Source organism: Portunus trituberculatus, chromosome 43 (genome assembly GCF_017591435.1).
Source record: "Portunus trituberculatus isolate SZX2019 chromosome 43, ASM1759143v1, whole genome shotgun sequence".
NCBI classification, from domain to species: Eukaryota; Metazoa; Arthropoda; class Malacostraca; order Decapoda; family Portunidae; genus Portunus; species Portunus trituberculatus.
The window spans coordinates 25109631-25132948 of record NC_059297.1 but is presented as its reverse complement, the minus strand read 5'-3'; the positions used below and the strand labels follow the sequence as shown (position 1 = coordinate 25132948).

Below are 23318 nucleotides of genomic sequence, written 5' to 3'. Positions count from 1 at the left end.
TATATATATATATATATATATATATATATATATATATATATATATATATATATATATATATATATATATATATATATATATATATATATATATATATATATATATATATATATATATATATATATATATATATATATATATATATATATATATAGCATAGTCTGTCGAGCTGACACTCTTTGACAAAGGAATTTATAAATAAAAAGAAATCAAATGTACAGAGAATTTAGAACATGTATATTACATATGATATAAAAGTTAACATAACCTATTATTGAGAAAAAAAAAAATAATGCAAGCATAAGGGTCACAGGTCAAACATAGGTTACGAGGGTGTTTGACAACAGTACAAGTAATTTTCTACTGTCTTTTTATATCGGGGTAAATTATTAGTACAAAACATATTCTTTAAATCAGCAGGCAGGGAATTCCATAATTGAGGACCGTCACACAACACACTTTTGTTGTAGAACGTTGTTCGAAACTGTGGACATAACAAATTAACATTATTACTTCTTGTATTATGGGAATCTTTCTATGACTGTAAAAAAAAACTTTTTCCCTGGGAAGATATTAACATTTTTGGAAATATGTAATAACACGAAATATTTTTAATGAACCTAAAATTTAACATATTTAATTGCGTATAAATATGAATGGCCACTTCGTATTTTCCCATAAAAAGAATGCGCCTAACAATCTTATTTTTATCAATTAATAGTTTATTTAAAAAAGATGACCATATGGAACCCATATAGAGACACAGTAAATCACGTGAGGATGACATAATGTGTAATAAATGCTTAACACAGCCTCTGTCGTTAACTGCTGATGAACCCGATACAGAATCCCACAAATTTTAGATATTTTTGCACCTACTTCATTAATGTGATAACACCAGTTTACATTGTCATCGATATGTGCACCTACAAACTTAGTATGAGATACGCATTAGATAATCTCACCTTTTAGAAATATTTGTGGCATATAGTATTTCCTAGAACGATTTTGAAAAAGGATATAATTTGTTTTTTTTAATATTAAGGTTTAGATTATTAAACTCTAACCAAGTATTTATTAGAATTAGGTTTTGATGTAATGAATTAATGTTTGTGTCCGCTAATAAAAGATTTGGGTCATCGGCATATAAAGTAAATTTAAATTTTGAACTAGAATATAAATGTCATTGATACAGATCAGGAAAAATAATTGGCCCTAAAATAGATTCCTGAGGAACACTTTTAATGATAGGTTTAGAAGAAGAATTGACAGAGTTGCAGTAGACATTCTGTGACTTGTGACTAATGTAACTTTTAAACAACTGGTGAGGAGTTCCTCTTATCCCCATGTACTCTAGCTTATTAAGAAGTATATCGTGATCTAAAGAATCCAATGCCTTACAAAAGTCCAGAAATAGACCTGCAACGTAGAATTTACCTTCTAAATACTCATGAACATTATTAATGAATTGAAGAACTGCAGTTTCTGTAGAGTGCTTTGATCTGAATCCATGCTGACATTTTGATATAAGATTATAGCTTTCTAGATACTTAACCAATCGGGTAGATATTGCCTTTCCAAAAATCTTACTAAAAGCTGGAAGTATGAAAATGGGGAGGTAATTATTGATACCATACTTGTTCCTGATTCATGTAATGATATCACCTTGGCGTGTTGGAGATTATCTGAAAATATACCAGTTTTAAAACAAAGAATAATGATATACGTCAGTGGAAAAGAGATAGAAGATGCAGTTAATTTGAGTACTTTAGGAGAAATAGCGTCACATCCTGCCGAGCTGGACTTCATATCTGTTGGTTATTTTTCAGTTTCAGTAGAAACTACACGAGTTAGATACATGGAAAAAGGTAGTGAATTTGGTAAATATTTCTTATGGGAGATTCTAGTTTCCAAATCTTAAGAAATGTTCAATGAATTTATCTGCAGTATTATGGCATGGTGGTTTTAATTTAATTATATTATTATATGATGTGTTGTTATTTCTACCAAGAATATTATTTATAGATTTCCAGTGTGCCTTGGGATTGCCTTGGATATGTTGTAAACTGTCTTTATAGTATTTATTCTTTACAGCTCTCATTAAGAAAGTCAATTTGTTTCTGTATATTCTGAATGTTTCACGAAAAATTATTGACCATTTTTTGTGATAATCTTTCTAACATGTGTTTTTCCTTAGTACTTTTATTTAAAACTGGTGTGATACATGACTTTTGCTGAGGTTTACCGTTAATACACATTCGTTTAACTGGAAAATGTTCATAATACAGACTATAGAAAGAGTCGAAAAAGGTGCCATAAGCAGCATTACGACAAACAAATTAAAAAACAACTGACCAGTCAAGCTGATCAACTTCCTTACTAAAATTTTCACAAGCTTCACTAGAAATAAATCGGTTATAAATAAATTCTGGAGCACTGTTTGTCACATTTGTGTGTGTGTGTGTGTGTGTGTGTGTGTGTGTGTGTGTGTGTGTGTGTGTGTGTGTGTGTGTGTGTTTGTATACATTAGGACGATTTCCTTAAGGAATAATGAAAAACAGAAACTTTTATGGAATAAGAATATTCTAAACTGAAACAGTATGGTGCCATGATAATGACAATCGTAACAGAAAGACTGAATATTATATTAGTAAATACAAATAAAAGTTAAAATTTCAGAGTGATTACGTCATGATAAGTAAGTGAAGAGAGCGAATGAATTAATCTCAATAAGGCAGGTATTGTTACTATATTGAGTTGTGTAACTTGGAAGTTCACCTTGTTTCGCTGGTATATAAGAGGCAGCATGTGGAGAGTCAGATCAGAGGTTCAAGGTACACTGAGGCTGCCTCTCCATTATCATACACCATCAAGATGTCATCCCTGAGTACATCTGTGACAGACGCGAGCACAGAGGCCATGTTAAACTTGACGGAGTCCATGAATGAGGAAGATAATTTCAAGTTCAAGGCTGCTGACTGGACCGTGTTCTGTCTGATGTTGGTAGCCTCAGTTAGCATTGGAGTAGTCAGCGCCCTGAGGGACAAACGGAAGGCCACCATACAAGAGTATCTACTGGGAGGGGGTAACATGCCGCCCCTGGCGGTAGGGCTCTCACTCATGGGAGGCTGGGTCTCAGCGATCTCCATCCTAGGTAAGGTACAAAGTGTTCATTTTTCATGCAACTCATTAAAAAAATTGAAGATTTGAAGCTTGAACAGCTAAAACTTTGTATTCAAGTATTTCTGATACTAAGTTATGAAAGACGTAGTAGTATTCTGTGCATAACCCGACCAGCTGTACGTGTGTGTGTGTGTGTGGGGGGTAATTATACAAGCAATAGAAATGTAAAGAAAAAGTAACACTATAGGTGCGCTAGCTTGAGAGAAAATATAGTGAGTGGTAGGTAGCTGAAAGGATGTCAGGTGATGAGTCAAACTACTTCATACTTCAGACTGCGTAGATAGTGGCAATATGTCGCCACACAAGTCTCCCTTCCCTCTCTCAAAGTCATTACTGATACACGCGCTGCGTGTGTATACCGCTTTGTTTTCCTCCACTACATTATCATGAAGGGAAGCTATTGTAATTTCTTCGACTTATGATCATATGCATTTCAAAGCAATAAGTGGTGATAGCCTGTCTATTAACCGCTGTGTGTAACGAATCAAGGCATTTACATTACAAGGGCAAAGGGCAAACAAAGTGTTGGAAAAAAAATCCCGCTGGTTGCCATAAGAAAACAAAAAATCTAAAAGGAGGGTCCAGTTAACGTACGAGGTGTCTTGACACTCCTCTTTTGAAAGAGTTTAAGTCATAGGCAGGTGGAAATACAGACACAGGTAGAGAGTTCCAGAGTTTACCAGTGTAGGGAATGAAGGAGTGAAGATACTGGTTAACTCTTGCATTAGGAAGATGGACAGAATAGGGATGAGAAGAAGTAGAGTCTTGCAGCGACCGCAGGAGGGAATATAAAGGATGTTTTTATAATTATCTATTACAACAAAAAACATATTTCTTGGTTCACATTGGAGTGCATTGGTTACTTGCATTACAAAAGTGCTGCGATTACTAACTAAAACGCAACTCAGAAATTGGATTCTAATGAATAAAATGGAAAATAAAAATGTGAAAAATTTCATCCTTAATTTTCAGAGCTAAGTTTTTGGATGCCAGAAAAAAATAAGATTATATATCAAACACATTTCCAATAATGATAATGACATGACATAATATATTACTAAATTATAGCTAAGCATGTATGCGCAAGTATTACATATTTGACTTTTCACTTGTATTGCTCTTACAATCAACCAAATTTGAACTCGATCAGTTACAGTAAAAATTGAAATTTTTACTTTGTGTATGTGCAGTGTTACTTCAAAACTGATATAAGGAATTACATCAAAATCATAATACCGTCAGCCTCTTAAGTTTCATGAACTTGGGAGAGTAATTTTGGAGAAATCTTATTTTTGACATACTTTTCCTTTTCGGAAGTTACCCATTGACTTCACCCAAGAGAAGAGATTAAAGCTATATCGTACAAAACTGTCATATGGTACTAAATTCGTCGCCATCGGCAGCTTAGTTCTGGAGATATTATCGTTTGAATAGCGCTGTTGGACAGGCTCTCAAAATTCAACCAAAACCTCCATTCCTTCCGTTTCCCTCGTTACAATATACTCCTATCTATTTCGTCTATACTCCTATTTCATCCGAACAAAAATGCAACTTCCTAGCTTATTCCTTATCTGACTGCAGTGCAGAGAGAGAGAGAGAGAGAGAGAGAGAGAGAGAGAGAGAGAGAGAGAGAGAGAGAGAGTAGAATCAAACTTAAGTAAGTGCAAGAGGTAGCTGCTTCAGTGACTATGAAGGATCACCATAAGTGTAGTTGAACCACTGTATGGCTGTTATAGCCTCACTCAAAATTTACCGCGATTATAGTTAGATCCGCCTGTAAGTCCTCCAGGGAGGCGGTGGCGTCGTGGATAAGGTGGTGAGCGTGGGATTGGGCAGACGTCCAAGCGTAGGTTCGAATCCCACCACATCCCACTTTGAAGCTATGCCATTTGTCGGGTGGTTTAAAGTTACCTACACGTCATCATGATACCCACGTTATAGGTGATTACACCAAAGATGCGCTTGGGTGGTGATATGGGCCCTAATAAGGATGGATATAAATAAAATTGCCACTAATAGGGGGAAGTTGAACAGCGCTTCCCACATATACTCTCGAAGTATGCCTACAGACGCTATAGGCCGTAGCATATAAAAAAAATCATTATTTTGTGACAATCTTTATAATGACTACACAGCATAAGGCACTGTGACAATGAAGTGTATATAGTAATAAAAATTTAAACAAACTGTTGGCAAACATCTATTATTTCCAAATCACTTGTGTGCAACGTAAACAATTAGCACATGTTTGTTCACCGTTTTAGGAATCTAATTTTCGTAAATTTGAACGTAGGTATGTATTGATTAGATCTACGAAGCAATTACTGCTTCTGAATACTCTCACGGCGTAGCATAAATACTTGACCACCAAGTTACTCACTTAGGTCAAACAAGCACACTGCTGCAGTCGGTAGGTGGGTGGAGTGGAGCTTCGCCGTTCTTCTCCCCTACCCCTACTCCTTCTCATTTCCTTTCGCGAGCCCAATGCGTTCTCCAAATGACATTTATTGGGGTCATCCTCTCTCCTGTGTGGAATTTAGGAATAAAGTATCTGTCAATACCAACAACAAAATACTAAAAAATAGGGTACACTTTAGGTTCCGTTCATATTCGACTATTGAGAGATGCAAGCTGTACAATATTGTTGCGGTGGGGTTTACTCGTATAACATGTTAGCGCTTATAAAACTGAATCCATAATTTCTATGTCACTGTATTTGTAGGGAATGTGTGGAAAAGTGTATTTAACTTTCTAATTAAACACACACACACACACACACACACACACACACACACACACACACACACAGATGGGAACCGCCTTGTCGTGGTGGGGGGGCTTGCGTGCCCCTGTGACCTGGCGAGCTAGGCTAGAGGGGGAGTAGGCCCCTGCTCTGCCCTTTCGAGGGGGAGAGGGCTACCCATGCTAGTAAGGTCGCCAGTGAGGGGCCAGACTAAATGGTTCCTACGTAGGCTGCCAGTGGACCAGCGGAGCCACCCGCTGGAAGGATCGCCCAATAGGGGCCGTCCTGTGCTGGATGGTTGGGTGTCCAGGCTGGGATGCTTTGGGAGGGGGTCTCAGCTCTGTCGTGGACAAACATTCGTATCATGTGGGGCCATTTTTTAAAACGACTGGTCTGCATGGGGACGAGGTACCCCGTCCACGGCAGCCAGCGCTCGCTCCCATTGTAGTCCCAGTAGGTGGTTTCCCTTGCCCTGGAGCTAATTTTTGTGTAACTTTATACATATGGTTAAACACAAAAACTATCAGGTTCTCGTGAGGTGGCTGACCTGGCCCGCGAGACGTCATCTTCAGGTCTGAGTAGGGAGGAGGATTCCCTCCACAAGGGCCTCCCACAGCAGTCTCCTGTTCTGGGAGTTCTTCTGAGGACGGATTTCTGCTGGTTTGATTCCTTTTGATGGTAAATGTTAATCCATCATTTTCTTATCACGCCTTGCACTCACTTCTCAAGGTGTATGGCACGGTTCTCCGTATTCGACTTGTTTATGATAAGGACTTTCCGTCTAATCGCTGCTATGTAACGTTTCTGTCATGCGATGAAGCCCGTTTGGCTGTAGAACATGTAGCATCCCTGCCCACTCTGGCTCTGGCTTTAAGACAGAATATTTCGGATTTCAGTGACACGGACTACATCCCAAATCTTTATGACCACCATTCAGAGAATTCAGTTCCTGAAGTCCGCCAGATCCCGCCTCCACGTTGGTTTGTGGCGTACTATAGAAATGGGCGTGGGAATTTCATCCATGCCTCCCGGTATCTTGCCAAAGAAATCGGCACGATTCCTGAGGGAATCTGAAGAAGTACGGGAAGGGGTGCTCGTGCGAGCTAAAGATATTACGCAGGCGAGGATGTTACAACATCTCCCATGCCCTTCTGACAGCATGTTTGAGACCGTGAAGGCTCATCCCACCTTTAATTATAGTAAAGGTTGTGTGTACAGTCAGGATCTTTACGAATTTCCTGAAGAGGAAATACTGGCTATGTGTCCTAACTCAGTCCAGAAGGTGACTAAGATGAGGAATTCTACCAACATGGTCCTTCTCACCTTCTTTGGTTCCACCCTCCCAGACCGTGTTCATATCGGTCCTATCAATCTTAGGGTGAGGCGTTTTGTTTCTCGCCCTCTTCAGTGTTTCTCATGCTATGGGTACGGTCACGGTAAAAGCTCCTGTAAGGAAGCTTCTCGATGTGGTAATTGCTCTGCACTAGATTCACACTCTGAGGAGCATTGCAATGCTGCTGCTTACTGTTTCCATTGCCGTGATGCTCACCAGGTACGTTCCAGGCAATGCCCCAGGTATCGCCTGGAGCAGGACATTTTACAGCTTGCTAACAGCCAATTCATCAGCCTTGGTAGTGCCCGACGCGAACTCCTGTACCGCCAGAAGGATGGTACTGGTGCGACATCCTATGCTTCATTGGCCGCTCGCTCTTCAGCTGAGTCTGCCGGACCGAAGACGACAACTTCTGCTACCTCTCGCTCTGTTGGGGCGGTTTGGCCAATAGGTTTGACCTTTTGTCCGATGACTCGGTTGAGTCATCTCTTAGAACTGATGAGAATAATACGGACTTGACCAAAGTCACCCATGTAGTAGATGTCCATTTGCCACCTGTATCGCCTAAGCCTTTGAAGGGCCTGACCAAACGGCACCACGGCTCTGCGGAGTCGATAGATTTAGCTCAGCCTAAGCAATCTAAGGTTTCTCCCAGTGCACATGATCGAAAGTCCTCCAGGGACCGCTCTGCAATGGTAGCTCCAGTAGTTTCTGTCCAGCCTTCTGTGACGCCCTCCATCTCAGATCGGGCTTCTTGTGATGAGGATAGTCCAACGACCCGGCACATCACAACTCCCGGTGTCTTCTCGTCGGTTGATTATTTCTAGTCAGGTGAGTCACGGGTAGCCCCTTCAAAAGGCTCGCCCGTCCACTGCACCTAAATACTAATTTTCAAGCTCCTACAGTGGAACTGTGGAGGCCTTTGCGCCTCGTGGGGGGAACTCCGAGCTTTACTGTCGGAGTTCTCTCCAGCCTGTGTAGCTCTACAAGAGGTCGGCGACAGTCCTAGGGTCTGCCACCGTTCGCCTAGCAGACAACAAAACTAGTGAGGAAGGAGCAGAATACTTCCCAGCAATTCGGCGGACTTTGTTGAAGACATTCGTAAGAGGGGTGCGGACGTTTATGGAAGAGACTCAGGCTTTCCAAGAGGTTCTTTGTGCCTCTTTCAAAACGCGGCGGGCCCGAGCTCGGCAGCGTCGAAAAGCTTCCAGGCACTGCGGGTCCCCACGATGTCGCCGGAGACGAGAAAGCTGCCCGTTTCTCTTTCACAGCGTTAGTGCATGCTGAGTTCCACCAAGGAACGGGACGCTTAGTAAAGCGACCCACTGAACTGTCTCCCTCTTCCACGCTAAATATCCTCGGTCTGTCCTTTACTCATAAACTAAAGTGGAAACTTCACATCTCATCTCTTGCTAAAACACCTTCTATGATGTTAGGTGTTCTGAGGCCTCTCCGCCAGTTTTTCTCGCCCTGACTCTGTACACGGGTCTCATCCATCCTTGTATTGAGTACTCTTCGCATGTTTGGGGGGATTCCACTCATATAGCTTTATTATATAGGATAAAATCAAAAGCTTTTCGTCTCATTAACTCCCCTTCTCTGACTGACTGTCTTCAGCCTCTTTCTCACCGCCGAAAGGTTGCATCTCTTTCTATCTTTTATCGCTATTTTCATGCTAACTGTTCTACTGATCTTGCTAATTGTATGCCTACCCTCCTCCTGCAGCCTCGCTGCACAAGGCTTTCTTCTTCCTCTCATCCCTATTCTGTCCACCCCTCAAATACAAAAGTTAACCAGTACTCTCTATCTTTCATACCTTTCCTAGGTAAAGTCTGGAACTCCTTACCTGCTTCTGTATTTCCATCTTCCTACGACTTAACTTTTTTAAGGGAGAGGTGTCAAGACATTTGTCCCACTCTTTTGACTAATTCTTTCTAATCTGAACTTGAGACTGTAATTCCAGTCGGCCTTTTTCTAATATAATGTTTTGCCCTTACATAAAACACACACACACACACACACACACACACACACACACACACACACACACACACACACACACACACACACACAGGGCTTAGGAAACATAACTAGTAGCTTTCCTCATTCAACAACCTGCCTCATCCTAACAGGTAACCCAACAGAAATCTACCTTTACGGCACGCAACTCGCCACGTCTCTCATCGGCTGCATACCAGGAGCCATCGTCGTCAACAAATTTATCCTCCCAATTTTCTACAACCTAAAACTTGTGTCTGTGAACGAGGTAAGGCTTCCACTTCCTTGATTCTTGAGGAGCCAAGACTATACCATGTGGGCTTTTCACGGGAATTTATGGGCTACCCCTATCTCAAAGCCACCCGCTAGAAACCGTTGCCCCAGTGAGGAAGCTCTCGGACCGTGGAGGATTCGAACCCATGCGCTTGGAGACCACTCGGATCCCAAAGCACGCATGGTTCCACTGTACCACGGCGGCTCTACCACTAATCTTCAGAAGCAACACTAGTAATCTTCGGAAACACATCATTGTAAACTCTAAATCACACATTATCTAATTTTCACTCGAGAATATGTCATAAAGGCTTCGGCTACAATAAAAATATTTATTAATATTTTCATAAGGAAGAAATTGAAAATCATTAGTAGAATAGGCAAAAAAGTAATATATATATATATATATATATATATATATATATATATATATATATATATATATATATATATATTGATTGATTGATTGCAACTCCTCCCTGTTAAAAAAGTCTACAGCCACTACCAGAGATAGAAGTAGAGGTTGGGGTCGAGCGAACCTCTTGGCATGATCACGATCCAGTTCTACCGGGGGGTCCGACCGTGCAAGCTCCTCAGGTAGCTTGGCTACCCGTATGACGGATGCAGGGGAAAGCTCGCAAGATCCCTGTGTGTTGAGAGGGATGCGAGGATCCCATCACCCTATTTTTAATTTCGGGGGTGCTGGTGGGGCTGCCTACCCGTCTAACCATTCCTGGGGTAAACCTTCGGAGGGTTCTACGTGTGGGCTCCTGGAATGTCCTGAGCCTCTCAGGGGATCACTGACTGCCTCATCTATCAGATGAGCTCAGTAGGCTGAGGGTGGATATAGTGGGACTCTCTGAGACAAGGAGTCCTGGCATTGGCAAGACCAGTAGCAAGGGTTTTACTTACCATTGGTCTGGCATGAGCAATCGTCACCGTGTCAAGGGGTAGCCATAGGCGTCTCCAGCAGACTGCAGCCGTCCGTTGTAGAGGGTACTTCGGTTGATGAGCGTATAATACGACTAAGCCTGAAGCACAGTCTAGGCTTCATGTCTGTTGTTGCAATATATGCTCCTACCGAGATGAGTGAAACTGAAGAGAAGGAGACTTTCTACGCCAAACACTGGAAGTGTCCCTGTCGTGATGCACTTATCGTCTTGGGCGACTTTAATGCTATCACTGGCACTGAGAGAGCCAGTTACGAGCTATGTGTTGGTCCCCATGGCTCTGGTACTAGGAACGACAACAGCTCTTTCCTTCTGAATCTTGCAAAATCCAGAAGGTTGAGAATTGCAGGTCCTTGGTATCAGAAGCCAGCGCTGCACCGCTGGACTTGGTATAGCAATGCCAGAGGGTAGCGAAGGAGATCGACCATATCCTTATTAGTACTCTCCTTCAGAACTGCAGGGATTTTCGGAGTGCCAAGTTCTTTGCGACTGATCACAGGCTTATTTTTACTACACTCAAGCTGCACGTCAAGTCCAGAAAGCCTCCAAGATGTGACCACAGTGTTTCACCTTGACAAACTGAAGGACTTGACGTGTGCCCAAGAGTATGCAGTGACAGTCTCCAATAGGTTTAGAGTGCTTGACACCATCGAGGACCCTTAGAGCTATGGGATACCTTCAAACGTGAGCCTCTTGAGGCTGCCAAGGAGTGCGTTGGGGACCACCGAAAGTCACGGAGTGGCTTCGACTCGGTAGAGACGTTGGACAGTATTGAGGAGAGTCGTGCTGCCAGACTTGCTGGGAACCGCGACCAGCAACGGCCTCTGTCACGTAGGACTAGAGCTCTCCTGAGGAGAGACAAGGAGAGGTATGTCAGGGATCTCTCTGAGGATGTAGAGTGTCATTTAAATGCTAATGACCTCCGACCTCCCTATCAAGCCCTGAAGAAACTCCTCTCCAAATCTACATCTCAGGCGAGAGCTATCCAAACAGCAGATGGCCGCCTTGTATCGGACGCTGATGGGCAGATGGCTCGCTGGGCTGAGTACTTTGAGCAGCTGTTCACGGTGGACAGCTCCAAACTGCAGGGTTACAGATGCTGGATGCTGATCCACCCACTGACGAAACTGCACCCTCCATTGATGATGTCAAGGACGCTGTGGCAAAGTTGATGGGTGGAAAGGCAGCTGGTATCTGTAATATCGGTGCGGAGCTGCTCAAAGCGAGGGGTGAAGCCATGATCAGTGGGTTGCATGCTGTCTTGAATGCTGTATGGCATTCAGGTGCTATTCCCCTGACTGGAAAAAGGGATTGGTCATCCCTATCTGGAAGGGGAAAGGGGACCGTCAGGACTGCAACAACAACCGCGGTATAACACTGCTAAGAGTACCAGGCAAGGTGCTTACCCATTTGCTGTTGATGCGTATCTGCAGTCACCTGGTGAAACACCGGAGACCTAAACAATCTGCGTTTATGCACGGTAAGTCAACAACTGACCGGATCCTAGCGCTTCGCGTACTGGTGGAGCACCGACGTGAGTTTTAACAGGGGATGCTTGCAGCCTATGTCCATCTCAAGAAAGCGTGCATCGAGACACACTCTGGGATTTTCAGCGTCTCCGTGGGGATTCCAGCAAGGATTATTGGTCTATTAACTGGCCACTATTCCGGGACTGTGAGTGCTGTGAAGTGTGAAGGGGTCGTGTCCAGCTTCTTCCCTATGAATACGGGAGTGAGGCAGGGATGCGTGCTTGCTCCATCACTTTTCAACATTTGCATGGACTGGGTACTAGGCAGAGTTGTAGACCAAAGTCTACAAGATCTTGCTTTTGCCGATGATGCAATAATCTTTGCTGTGTCACTAGAGGTTCTGGTAATGGCTCTAGACTAGAGGCACTACACGAGTAGGTGAAGCCCCTGGGACTCCAGGTTTTCTAGCTGAAGACCAAGGTTCAGGTGTTTGGAGGCTTACTGGATGAAACTGTACAGTCTGTCCATGCATGTGGTGAGGACATTGAGATCTCGGAAAGTTTCACATACCTTGGTAGTGTAGTGCATAACGACGGTGGGTCGAGCCAGGAAGTTGTACGACAGATTGGTCTGGGTCACGGCGTTATGGACCCGCTCAACATGAGTATTTGGAGTTGTCAGTACCTGTGCAGATGGACAAAGATTCGGATCTTCAAGTCGCTGGTGATCCCTGTCTCACTCTACGGTTGTGAGACATGGACACTGAACACCGAGCTGAAGAAGCGAATTGATCTCTTTGGTACTAGATACCTTCGCAGGATCATGGGGTACAGCTGGTCTGACTTTGTGTCAAATCAGCGATTGCTCCGTGAGACTGATTTGAGGCCGATTACCAGTATAGTATGTCAACGCCAACTGCGACAGGCATGTGGCACTCTACACGGAAGCCGATCCTGCATATCAGTTTATCTCCGAAAGGGATAACCCAGCATGGAGGATGCCAAGGGGACGTCCACAGAACTCATGGCTGCGGCAAGTCGATGCCTCCTGCTGGGAATTACTTGGCATGGGAAGGGAGCCTGCATGGAGACTCGTGAGGCGTGACCACCTGGAGTGGCGTCATAGGGTACACGAGGCGACGCGCCCCTCGGCGTATGCCCACCATGATATATATATATATATATATATATATATATATATATATATATATATATATATATATATATATATATATATATATATATATATATGCCTTCATCAACACTGTTACTAATTAGGTTTCCCTCAACCTATGCAGTACCTGGAGCGGCGATATCGGAGCGTGGTTCTGCGAAAAGTTTGCACACTCATCTCCCTCCTCAATCAATTTCTCTACATGGGTATGTGTTTGTATGCACCTTCGCTCGCCCTCTCCACCGTCACCAGCCTCTCTACCTTCACCACCATGGCAATCATGGGCGCCATCGTCACCTTCTATATCACCATTGTAAGTAAAGTGTTGCAACAGAGATTTGTTCTCTCTCTCTCTCTCTCTCTCTCTCGTTATTCAGGTGATGACTATTTGTTGTCTGCTCAGGGCGGCGTGAAGGCGGTGGTGTACACGGACGTGCTACAGACACTACTCATGTTTGGGGGTGTGTTGGCGGTGGTGGTGATGTGCTCTTATGAAGTGGGCGGCGTCAAGGAGGTGTGGGCGATAGCGGAACGCGGTGGCCGACTAGAGTTCTTCAAGTAAGTTGGTATGAATAAGTCCCATATTCTGAAACACTTTTGTCTTTTATTACGACAATGGTTAAGAGATCGGTAAGTATGTTATAACCTAGAAATCTTGTTAGTGTCACTAGACTCATAAAGAAAAATCCATAAGAACTACGCAATTTTATCTTGAGCCTTTCGAAAACAACTGATGTACGGACATAAGTGTCTCAGAATATGTTCCTCACTGCAATGTTGTGAAATTCCTTGTGTTGGGGATGCAGAATGTATCTTACCAGACAGTCATGTAAATGACCAATAAGATGGAACTCATACAAATGATGATGCAAATGAAATTCCCACATTAAAATGTAACAATATATATATATATATATATATATATATATATATATATATATATATATATATATATATATATATATATATATATATATATATATATATATATATATATATATATATATATATATATATATATATATATATATATATATATATATGAAATTCCACATTAAAATGTAACAATATATATATATATATATATATATATATATATATATATATATATATATATATATATATATATATATATATATATATATATAAATTCACATTAAAATGTAACAATATATATATATATATATATATATATATATATATATATATATATATATATATATATATATATTGTTACATTTTAATGAATTTCATTGTCATCATGCATCATCATTTGTATGAAATTCACATTAAAATGTAACAATATATATATATATATATATATATATATATATATATATATATATATATATATATATATATATATATATATATATATATATATATATATATATATATATTGTTACATTTTAATGTGGGAATTTAATTTGTCATCATGCATCATCATTTGTATGAGTTGCATCTTATTGGTCATTTACATGACTGTCTGGTAAGATACATTCTGCATCCCCAACACAAGGAATTTCACAACATTGCAGTGAGGAACATATTCTGAGACACTTATGTCCGTACATCAGTTGTTTTCGAAAGGCTCAAGATAAAATTGCGTATTTCTTATGGATTTTTTTGTATGAATCTAGTGACACTAACATATATATATATATATATATATATATATATATATATATATATATATATATATATATATATATATATATATATATATATGCACACCTCGGTTCCGCTATAAGCGTGTTCGCAATGAACGATTCTCACAATGAACGAGTGACCGAAAATATTCAGTCCAAAATTTTCGTTATAATCAAGCACGTTCACTATGAACGAATCGTAAAAGCGATCCCCTTAACAGTGAAAAGGAGATAAAAGAGCCGTGGTACCGTGGAACCATGCGTGCTTTGGGATCCGAGGGGTCTCCAAGCGCACGGGTTCGAATCCTGTCCACGGTCCGAGTGTAGGTTGGGCTTCCTCACTCGGGGCAACGGTTTCCTAGCGGGTGGGCTTTGAGATAGGAGGTACCCAAAAAAGTATCCCCTTTAGCCCATAAATTCCCGTGAAAAGCCCACTTAGTATAAAAAAAAAATAGAAAGGTGAAGGTAACACAGCAATTAGACATTCATTGATGTTAAATGAAGCAAGCGTTAGATCTTTGTGGCGCATAAAGAATGACATTAAGAAAGCACTAAAGGCATATGGCACTTCAAATTTAGACTGTAGACTGCGTGACTTTGACCAAGAACTAATAACAATGGAACGTTACCTAGCTCACTGGATAAACCGCAAGGAGGCCGAGGGAGTTTCATTATCGAAATCAGACATAATGGACACGGCAAGAAGTTTTTACCACACTGCATGCCGCCATCATCATAAAAATCCAGGCCCATTCAAAGTTACCCTTTATTACCATTTTCTTTATGTGTGCAATGTATTTCATGTTTAACCCCATTTTTTTCCCGGAAAAACAGGTAAAATAGGGCTGAAAGTTAGGTTTAGGAGAGGGCTGATCGATCTATTAGCCTTTTTCCCATAGGATACATTAATCACTATGAACGAATTCGCTATGAACGACCCCGTTCATCGACCTATTAGACGTTTATAGCAGGACCGAGGTGTATATATATATATATATATATATATATATATATATATATATATATATATATATATATATATATATATTATATGTTATGGACATTTGCGGAATTGGTCATTTTAAATGCCCGGTCATTTTGGAAAATGACCAAAAAGTTTGTCAGTATGCAAAATGCCCAAATAATTATGGTCATTTTGAAAATGACCACTCAGTTGCTCGGCCAGTCATTGTAGGCGAGATGGTTATAAGAAAATATTATGAAAAAAAAATTACAGAAAGTTTTTTTTTCTCTTTATGGAGGAGTATGGAAGTTTCCTCTCAGGGCATGGAGAAGCAAAACCTCAGTGAGCGTTGTACACGCTTAAAGAGAGAGAGGAGTTAGTGATATATTCTCTTTCCTCAACTTCTATAGCTGCTTAGCTTTCATTCAGTCCACGCCTTTTGCTCTCTTTCATCATGATACATAAGAGGATATCTTACCTTACCCAAAGGAACGATTTACTGGAAGAGGCACGCCTCGTCATCTATGAGCTGAAAACATAATGAAAATGTCGGTATAACCTTACGGCACGTCAGCATGTTTGTTCTTCACGCCATCCTACCTCCCGCACCACGTACAAGTTGTTTCTGTCTCTTCTGTTCCAATTACTACTAAAATTCCAGTCTTATATGTTTAGATATGGATGACAAGCTTACGAATGTTCCTTTAAACTGTAATGGCTAGTATCCCAAACTAACATATTGCGCTATCGAGGCGTATTTCCCTGCCGTTAAATGTCAGATTCTGGTGTGAGATGGAACTAAAATAATTGCCCAAAAAAAGTTATATAATTTTGAATCAGTGTTTAGTTTTATTTATAAGAGAAATAACTCTTTGAGGAGAAAAATAGGATTTGCTCGACATTGAAATTAAAATTTAAAATTGTCACAATTTCCTCAGAAAAGTATCTTGTGACTGGTTTTCAAGAAAACCCTTGAAAACTTATCAAAGTATACAAAATTCTACACTTCATTTTTTTATTTTCATAAAAGAAAAATTGTTCCTCGAAAAATGATGAAACTAAGGCAAATAACTCGCATAAAAGAACTTTATAGGTCATAGAAAATTGATGCAGCTTGGCTGATGCATGATGAAAATGGAAAATAACCCACTTAGTTCATTTAGAAACTCAACACTTTCAAAATATATTCCAGAAAAGTACAAAAAAAAATTACATTCGTGGTATGACTCGTATATTTAAATGATAGCACTGCCATGAATCAAGTCCATCTCTTTACTCATACTGCCTTACCTAATACTTCATAAATTCATAAAACGAACATGTACATCTTATGTAAGAAGCGTACCACTGTGGAGGTTCACCACAGCAACAAACTGTATTGCATAGTGAACGAAATAATAGAACTAGTGCGTGATCTTAAACATGCATTACAAAAGTGTAGAGAGAAAGAGAGAGAGAGAGAGAGAGAGAGAGAGAGAGAGAGAGAGAGAGAGAGAGAGAGAGAGAGAGAGAGAGAGAGAGAGAGAGAGAGAGAGAGAGAGAGAGAGAGAGAGAGAGTGCAAAAGTTCCGTACACAGCAGCAAAAATCAACCATTACGAACAGCAAATTATCACCCACAAGAACTCTTCGCTCTAACATTACCACACTTCTGACCAACTCACATGACATTCCACAGCATGGACCCGAGCCCCTACGTCCGCCACAGTCTCTTGTCCACTTTCTGCATGGGCTTCTTCTTGGTCCTCAACACCATTGGAGTCTCACAGTCATCCTACCAACGCTTCGCTTCCGTCAAGACCCTGAAGACAGCTCGAGGGTGACTAGTGGATGCATTTTTCATTTGTGTTTGTGAGAGAGAGAGAGAGAGAGAGAGAGAGAGAGAGAGAGAGAGAGAGAGAGAGAGAGAGAGAGAGAGAGAGAGAGAGAGAGAGAGAGAGAGAGAGAGAGAGAGAGACTAATTCTCTATAAAGAAAACATATCTAAGAATCATGTGAAGTGTGTGCTGTTCTGGTGGCATCAATGTTAGCAATGTCGTAAGAAGTGGCAAATACATAACATTCAGATACATCCTGTTTAGTGTTCAGGAGTACAAGGACACGGTCGACAGGAGAAAGGAACATGGAATGCATCGAAGCACCAAGCTGATTTTCACTAGTCAAAATAATGAAGGAAACAACAAAGGCGCACAGATAAGATACACGAGAAGCGTAAAATAATGAATTAAGAAATAAAGATAAATGACTAAATAAAGATAATAATCGCAATACTTACAATAATGGTGATTACAATAACATCAAAATGAACTCGTATACAATGACAACTAATTCCGTCTTGCGTTCGTTTAAAGGAAGTGGATTTTTCTATATTTTTTTTTTTTTTTTTTTTTACTTCTTATCAACTCATTTTAAGACGGTGACAAATCTCATATTCTATCACTATGTTGCCTCTCTTGAACTGTGAATTGCACTATTTCCTCTTCTCGATCCCGTACTGCACACGATCTTACGATTATCCTCATCCTTATTGTGACCAAATTAATAATGCAAGAATAAGAGTCCTCTTTCTACTACAAATTCTGAAGTGCCTTTCTTAAATCTTCATATAGCTTCTTATAGAAAAAGGAGTTTCGATGTTTGATGAAAATAAGTGTTTTCTTTAGGATTATAGCACAAATTAACTTTCATATAATCACTGAATGATGACTAAGTTATGTACAACTATGTATTGTTCTTTCATTTTCCAGACTCGTGTATTTCTTCTTGATTGCACTATGGTGTCTGTGGTTCGTGTTTTTCTTCTCTGGACTGGTCGCCTACGCCATTTACAGCACTTGTGACCCTCTCACCTCAGGGAAAATTGCAAAGGCAGACCAGATCATTCCTTTCTTGGTCACTGACAAGTTGGGCCACGTCCCCGCCATGGCTGGCATCTTTGTGGCAGCTGTGTATGGTGGGGTGCTCAGGTGTGTGTGTGTGTGTGTGTGTGTGTGTGTGTGTGTGTGTGTGTGTGTGTGTGTGTGTGTGTGTGTGTGTGTGTGTGTTAATAGTTTTCTTAGCTGTCTTGCTTATTTTCTCGTCTAGGTGTTACTTGTTTTCATAGTTAGTAATGCAAGTTCAAGTAGTTATATTACTTTCAATGGGAATTTAAACAGTGTTCGGAACTCAGGGCAGAGTATCATTAGTACTATATATCGATTCCTTCTTATATATACAGCAACCGTATATATGTTCTCTTAGCACAAAAGAAAGAATTCACAGGACAAGACACACACACACACACACACACACACACACACACACACACACACACACACACACGGTCCTCTGGCTTCACAAGCTAGAGGACCGGGGTTCGATTCCCCGGCCGGGTGGAGATATTTGGGTGTGTCTCCTTTCACGTGTAGCCCCTGTTCACCTAGCAGTGAGTAGGTACGGGATGTAAATCGAGGAGTTGTGACCTTGTTGTCCCGGTGTGTGGTGTGTGCCTGGTCTCAGGCCTATCCGAAGATCGGAAATAATGAGCTCTGAGCTCGTTCCGTAGGGTAACGTCTGGCTGTTTCGTCAGAGACTGCAGCAGATCAAACAGTGAATTACACACACACACACACACACACACACACACACACACACACACACACACACACACACACACACACACACACACACACACACACACACATTTAAAGTATACTTCAAGATTACATGAATTACCAAATAAGACAGACTGAGTACTTTATGATCCCAACCCAGACAAATCTCCCCATGAAGGAGAAAAAAGTTGACTTGGGTTATATTTGTAGCCAGACAAATATAACAACAATGTGGCTACTTTGAAATGGTAGCAAGAAGTCGAGCAGACAGAGAAACAAGATGTAGTTGGAAGCTTTTAGGCTGTCCTGGGCCAGATAATAAATTGACAGGGAGAAGTGCCGAAAGTTACACCCATTACTGTTCTATTGTCGAATCAGTACAGGTAGTAATGCCCAGTTAATTGTATGTACTTAGTGTACTTTACTCGCTCCTCTACATCATTTGATAATTACACTATTCTTACTGCTCAGCACTCTTCTCACCTGCTGGAGAGAGGTGCTGAAAGTTACAACTATTATTGTTCTATTGTCTAATCAGCACTGGTGGTGATGCCCAATGAGTTGTGTGTACGTAGTCTACTTTACTAGGTCATCTACATCATTTGATTATTTTGATATTTTTACTGTTCAGCACTCTCTCCACCTGCGGTAATTCAACGGTCTGTATGGTCTGGGAGGACTTCCTCAAGCCTCTGCCCTTCTTTCACGGTTTCAGTGAGTCGTCTGCCACTCGCGTCATCAAGATCCTCTGTGAGTATGTCCTGTGTCGCCCTCGCCCATCTCTCTTGTTTTCATTAATTTATCTATCTACTGATTCACTCATTTACTATAATTCATTTATTCTATGATTTACTGTAATAACAATAATAATAATAATAATAATAATAATAATAATAATAATAATAATAATAATAATGATAATAATAATAATAATAATAATAATAATAATAATAATAATAATAATAATAATAATAATATTAGTAGTAGTAGTAGTAGTAGTAGTAGTGTAGTAGTAGTAGTAGTAGTAGTAGTAGTAGTAGTAGTAGTAGTAGTAGTAGTAGTAGTAGTAGTAGTAGTAGTAGTAGTATCATTATTATTATTATTATTATTATTATTATTATTATTGTCATGATCATGATCATCATTGTTATTACTACTATTATTACTATTATTACAATTATTATCATTGTTATTATTATCATTATTTTTCCCATTATCATTGTTAGTGTGTGTGTGTGTGTGTGTGTGTGTGTGTGTGTGTGTGTGTGTGTGTGTGTGTGTGTGTGTGTGTGTGTGAGTGGGGTGCGTGCGTGATTCATTAGTTTTTTATTTAAGTGTCTCGCTTGTCTTAATATCCTTGATATCACACGATTTTATAGTTACGAATATAAATTGAAGAAGATCTATTGGTTTCAATGGTAATCTAAACAACGTTCGAGAAGACAACATAAAATCAAGAAACAGTACATGCGAATTTTTCCACAGGACACAGTATACATGTCACTGACTGAATGGGTTAGCCATTACAACATCGTGATGATATAAGGAATACCCTCATAAGCGAATAAAGAATAAAACAACTGATCAGGAGATAAACAGACAACACAACGAAAATAATAACTCACAAAGCAGAGCTACACACAAACAAAAATAAAAAGACAGACAGACAGATGCAGACACACACACACACACACACACACACACACACACACACACACACACACACACACACACACACACACACACACACACACACACACACACACCCCTGTACATTTTCAGTGTAAATTTTTACATTGCCTAACTAATAAACCACACACACACACACATATTAATGAATGTAGAGTGATAACAGTAAACAAGACAATGACAGTGCTATGTCTCGTACAGCCTCCTTCACAGGTGTCATTTCCGTGGCGCTCGGAGTCTTGATGGCCAATTTGGGCAATATCTTCCATGTCATCTTCAGCATCAGTGGCGCACTCTCGGGACCCATTCTTGGGGTTTTCTTGGCTGGCATTTTAATGCCCTGGGTTGGTGATAAGGTGAGACCTAATCATTGAGTGATTAATCCACTCCAAAAATATACAAAATGTTGATACGAATCAAACAAAACAAATTACTTTTAAGATGACAGTCATACATGAAATGTATTTGATGTGTGAATAATGTATAATAACACTGTCTCTTCTCCATGATTCAGAGCGCGATCTCTGGACTACTGGTGTCCTTCAGTTTTAATGTGTGGCTCGTGGTCGGCAAGTTCCTGAATGGGGCAGGGGCTCAGACACGCTTGCCCCTCTTTGTTGATGGCTGCGCCTCTCACCTTAACGGAACCCTGGAGGGTCTCACTTCTTCCACACTCGCCTCTACTACACTTGCCTCTACTACGGTCGAGCAGTGAGTAAAACATTAATTCACTTTAAGATTATGAATATCTAATGCAGTACCTTCTTCATTTAGATGTTGCGAGTTAAGTACATACCAGTTTGAATTTATTATATTTTGTTTCGTATTTTGTTCTGCATTATGTGCAACAATATCTCTAAGATTACGACTTCATTACACTCATAACATTTATTTTTTGCAGGGTCGAAAAAAGCATATACGACATCTCTTATTGCTACAACAGTTTCATGGGTGTCGCCATTACTATGATGGTCAGCACCCTAGTGTCGCCAGTAATTGGTAAGATTTCAAATGATATTTTTTTAATCTTATTCTTATAATAATCATATATTCCTAGTTTAGTAATCTTTAATTCACCACAAACATAAATTTTCAAAGAATTTGATGTAACTCATTAAATGCTATCTTCTGTTCTGCAGGAGTAAATCAGCCCGAGACAGATGACAGGCTGGTCAATCCGACTTGTGGCAGAGTGTACAGGGAGGCGTGGAAGAGATACATGATATGGAGGAAAGGAAAGATGACCCAACGAATCCAGGAAGAAGAGAAAAATAATGTAGAAAGTATGACAATGTTGTACGAAGTGAAGTCAGATCCTGATACATCTGGGTAGCCCGTAAAGACTCCGGGATATAATGACGGCGGGAGCATCGCTAAACAGATGATCTCTCCGACAGTTCAGCGTTCCCGTGCTTGAGTGTATCTCTCTTATAGACAGATGACATATGTAGGAAATATATGATTCTACTTTTTGTAATGAATACGTTGCAAAAATGAAAAAAAAACGCAACTAGGAAAATATGTTCATTGCTGATGTAAAAACAAAATTAAGAAATGATAAGAAGCATCATTAGATAGAACATCAAGTAACACAATTGAATCGTGATTTCCTTTAGGCCACCTGCGATAACACCATGTGACAAAAACAAAAACCTTGTTTCTGAGAAAAGCCTAAAGACTGTTTTCTGCCTGACACAAATCAGTCGACATTGATTTCTTTGGCTCATTCAGTGCACATGAAAAATAAGTATCAGAACGTTAAAACATTTGCAAGTGCTCTAAAGTAAGACCAGTTCAGTTGGGTGGTCATTGGCGACTTCAGGATGGTGACCTTCTTAATGGGTCTTCAGGAAAGCTTCATCAAGTTCCCTTGGCGTAAGTGCCCTTATGATAGTCGAAATACAACTTTTCACTATGAGAGGAACAACTGGCCACCGAAGACTGGCTGTGAGGTTCAGGTTGATAACATAAAACAAGAACCGCTACAAAAGCTATCAAAGGGGCTGATGCTACATTTGCACATCAAGCTGAGTCTTATCAAGCAGTTCGTTAAGCAGCTTAATGCCCAGGGCGAGGGCTTCAAGCACATTCAGGTGCTGTTCTGTAAGGCATCGGAAGCAAAGGTTATAGCAGGAGCGTTTGTTGGACCTCAAGTGAAGTGAATTATGACCAACGAGAGCTTCCTTGGGAAATCATTTAACGTGGAGGAGCAGCGTGGAGGAGTTTCATTTTGCAGTGAAAAGATTCCCTGAGAAGCACAAGGAAATCGTTGACAAATTTGTGAACCGGACTAAGGAATGCAGG

At 40.4% G+C, this 23318-nt stretch overlaps 1 protein-coding gene across 1 annotated transcript; it reads left to right on the top strand.

Annotated features, from left to right (window-relative positions):
• Positions 1 to 2829: 2829 nt before the first annotated feature.
• LOC123518105 (sodium-coupled monocarboxylate transporter 1-like) lies at positions 2830 to 22508 on the top strand. The gene is made up of 11 exons (XM_045278718.1): positions 2830 to 3154; positions 9392 to 9525; positions 13247 to 13435; positions 13526 to 13680; positions 17412 to 17552; positions 18480 to 18698; positions 19957 to 20075; positions 21216 to 21370; positions 21529 to 21725; positions 21916 to 22013; positions 22154 to 22508. Exons 1-11 carry the CDS (start codon positions 2875 to 2877, stop codon positions 22345 to 22347), a joined length of 1881 nt encoding a protein of 626 aa, XP_045134653.1. The 5' UTR covers positions 2830 to 2874; the 3' UTR covers positions 22348 to 22508.
• The last annotated feature ends 810 nt before the right edge of the window (positions 22509 to 23318 follow it).

Coding starts and splice junctions, on each gene's coding strand:
- LOC123518105 (XM_045278718.1), top strand. CDS start 2,875: ATGTCATCCCTGAGTACATCTGTGACAGACGCGAGCACAGAGGCCATG. Junction 3,155..9,391: donor CTCAGCGATCTCCATCCTAG/GTAAGGTACAAA, acceptor TCATCCTAACAG/GTAACCCAACAGAAATCTAC. Junction 17,553..18,479: donor ACCCTGAAGACAGCTCGAGG/GTGACTAGTGGA, acceptor TTCATTTTCCAG/ACTCGTGTATTTCTTCTTGA.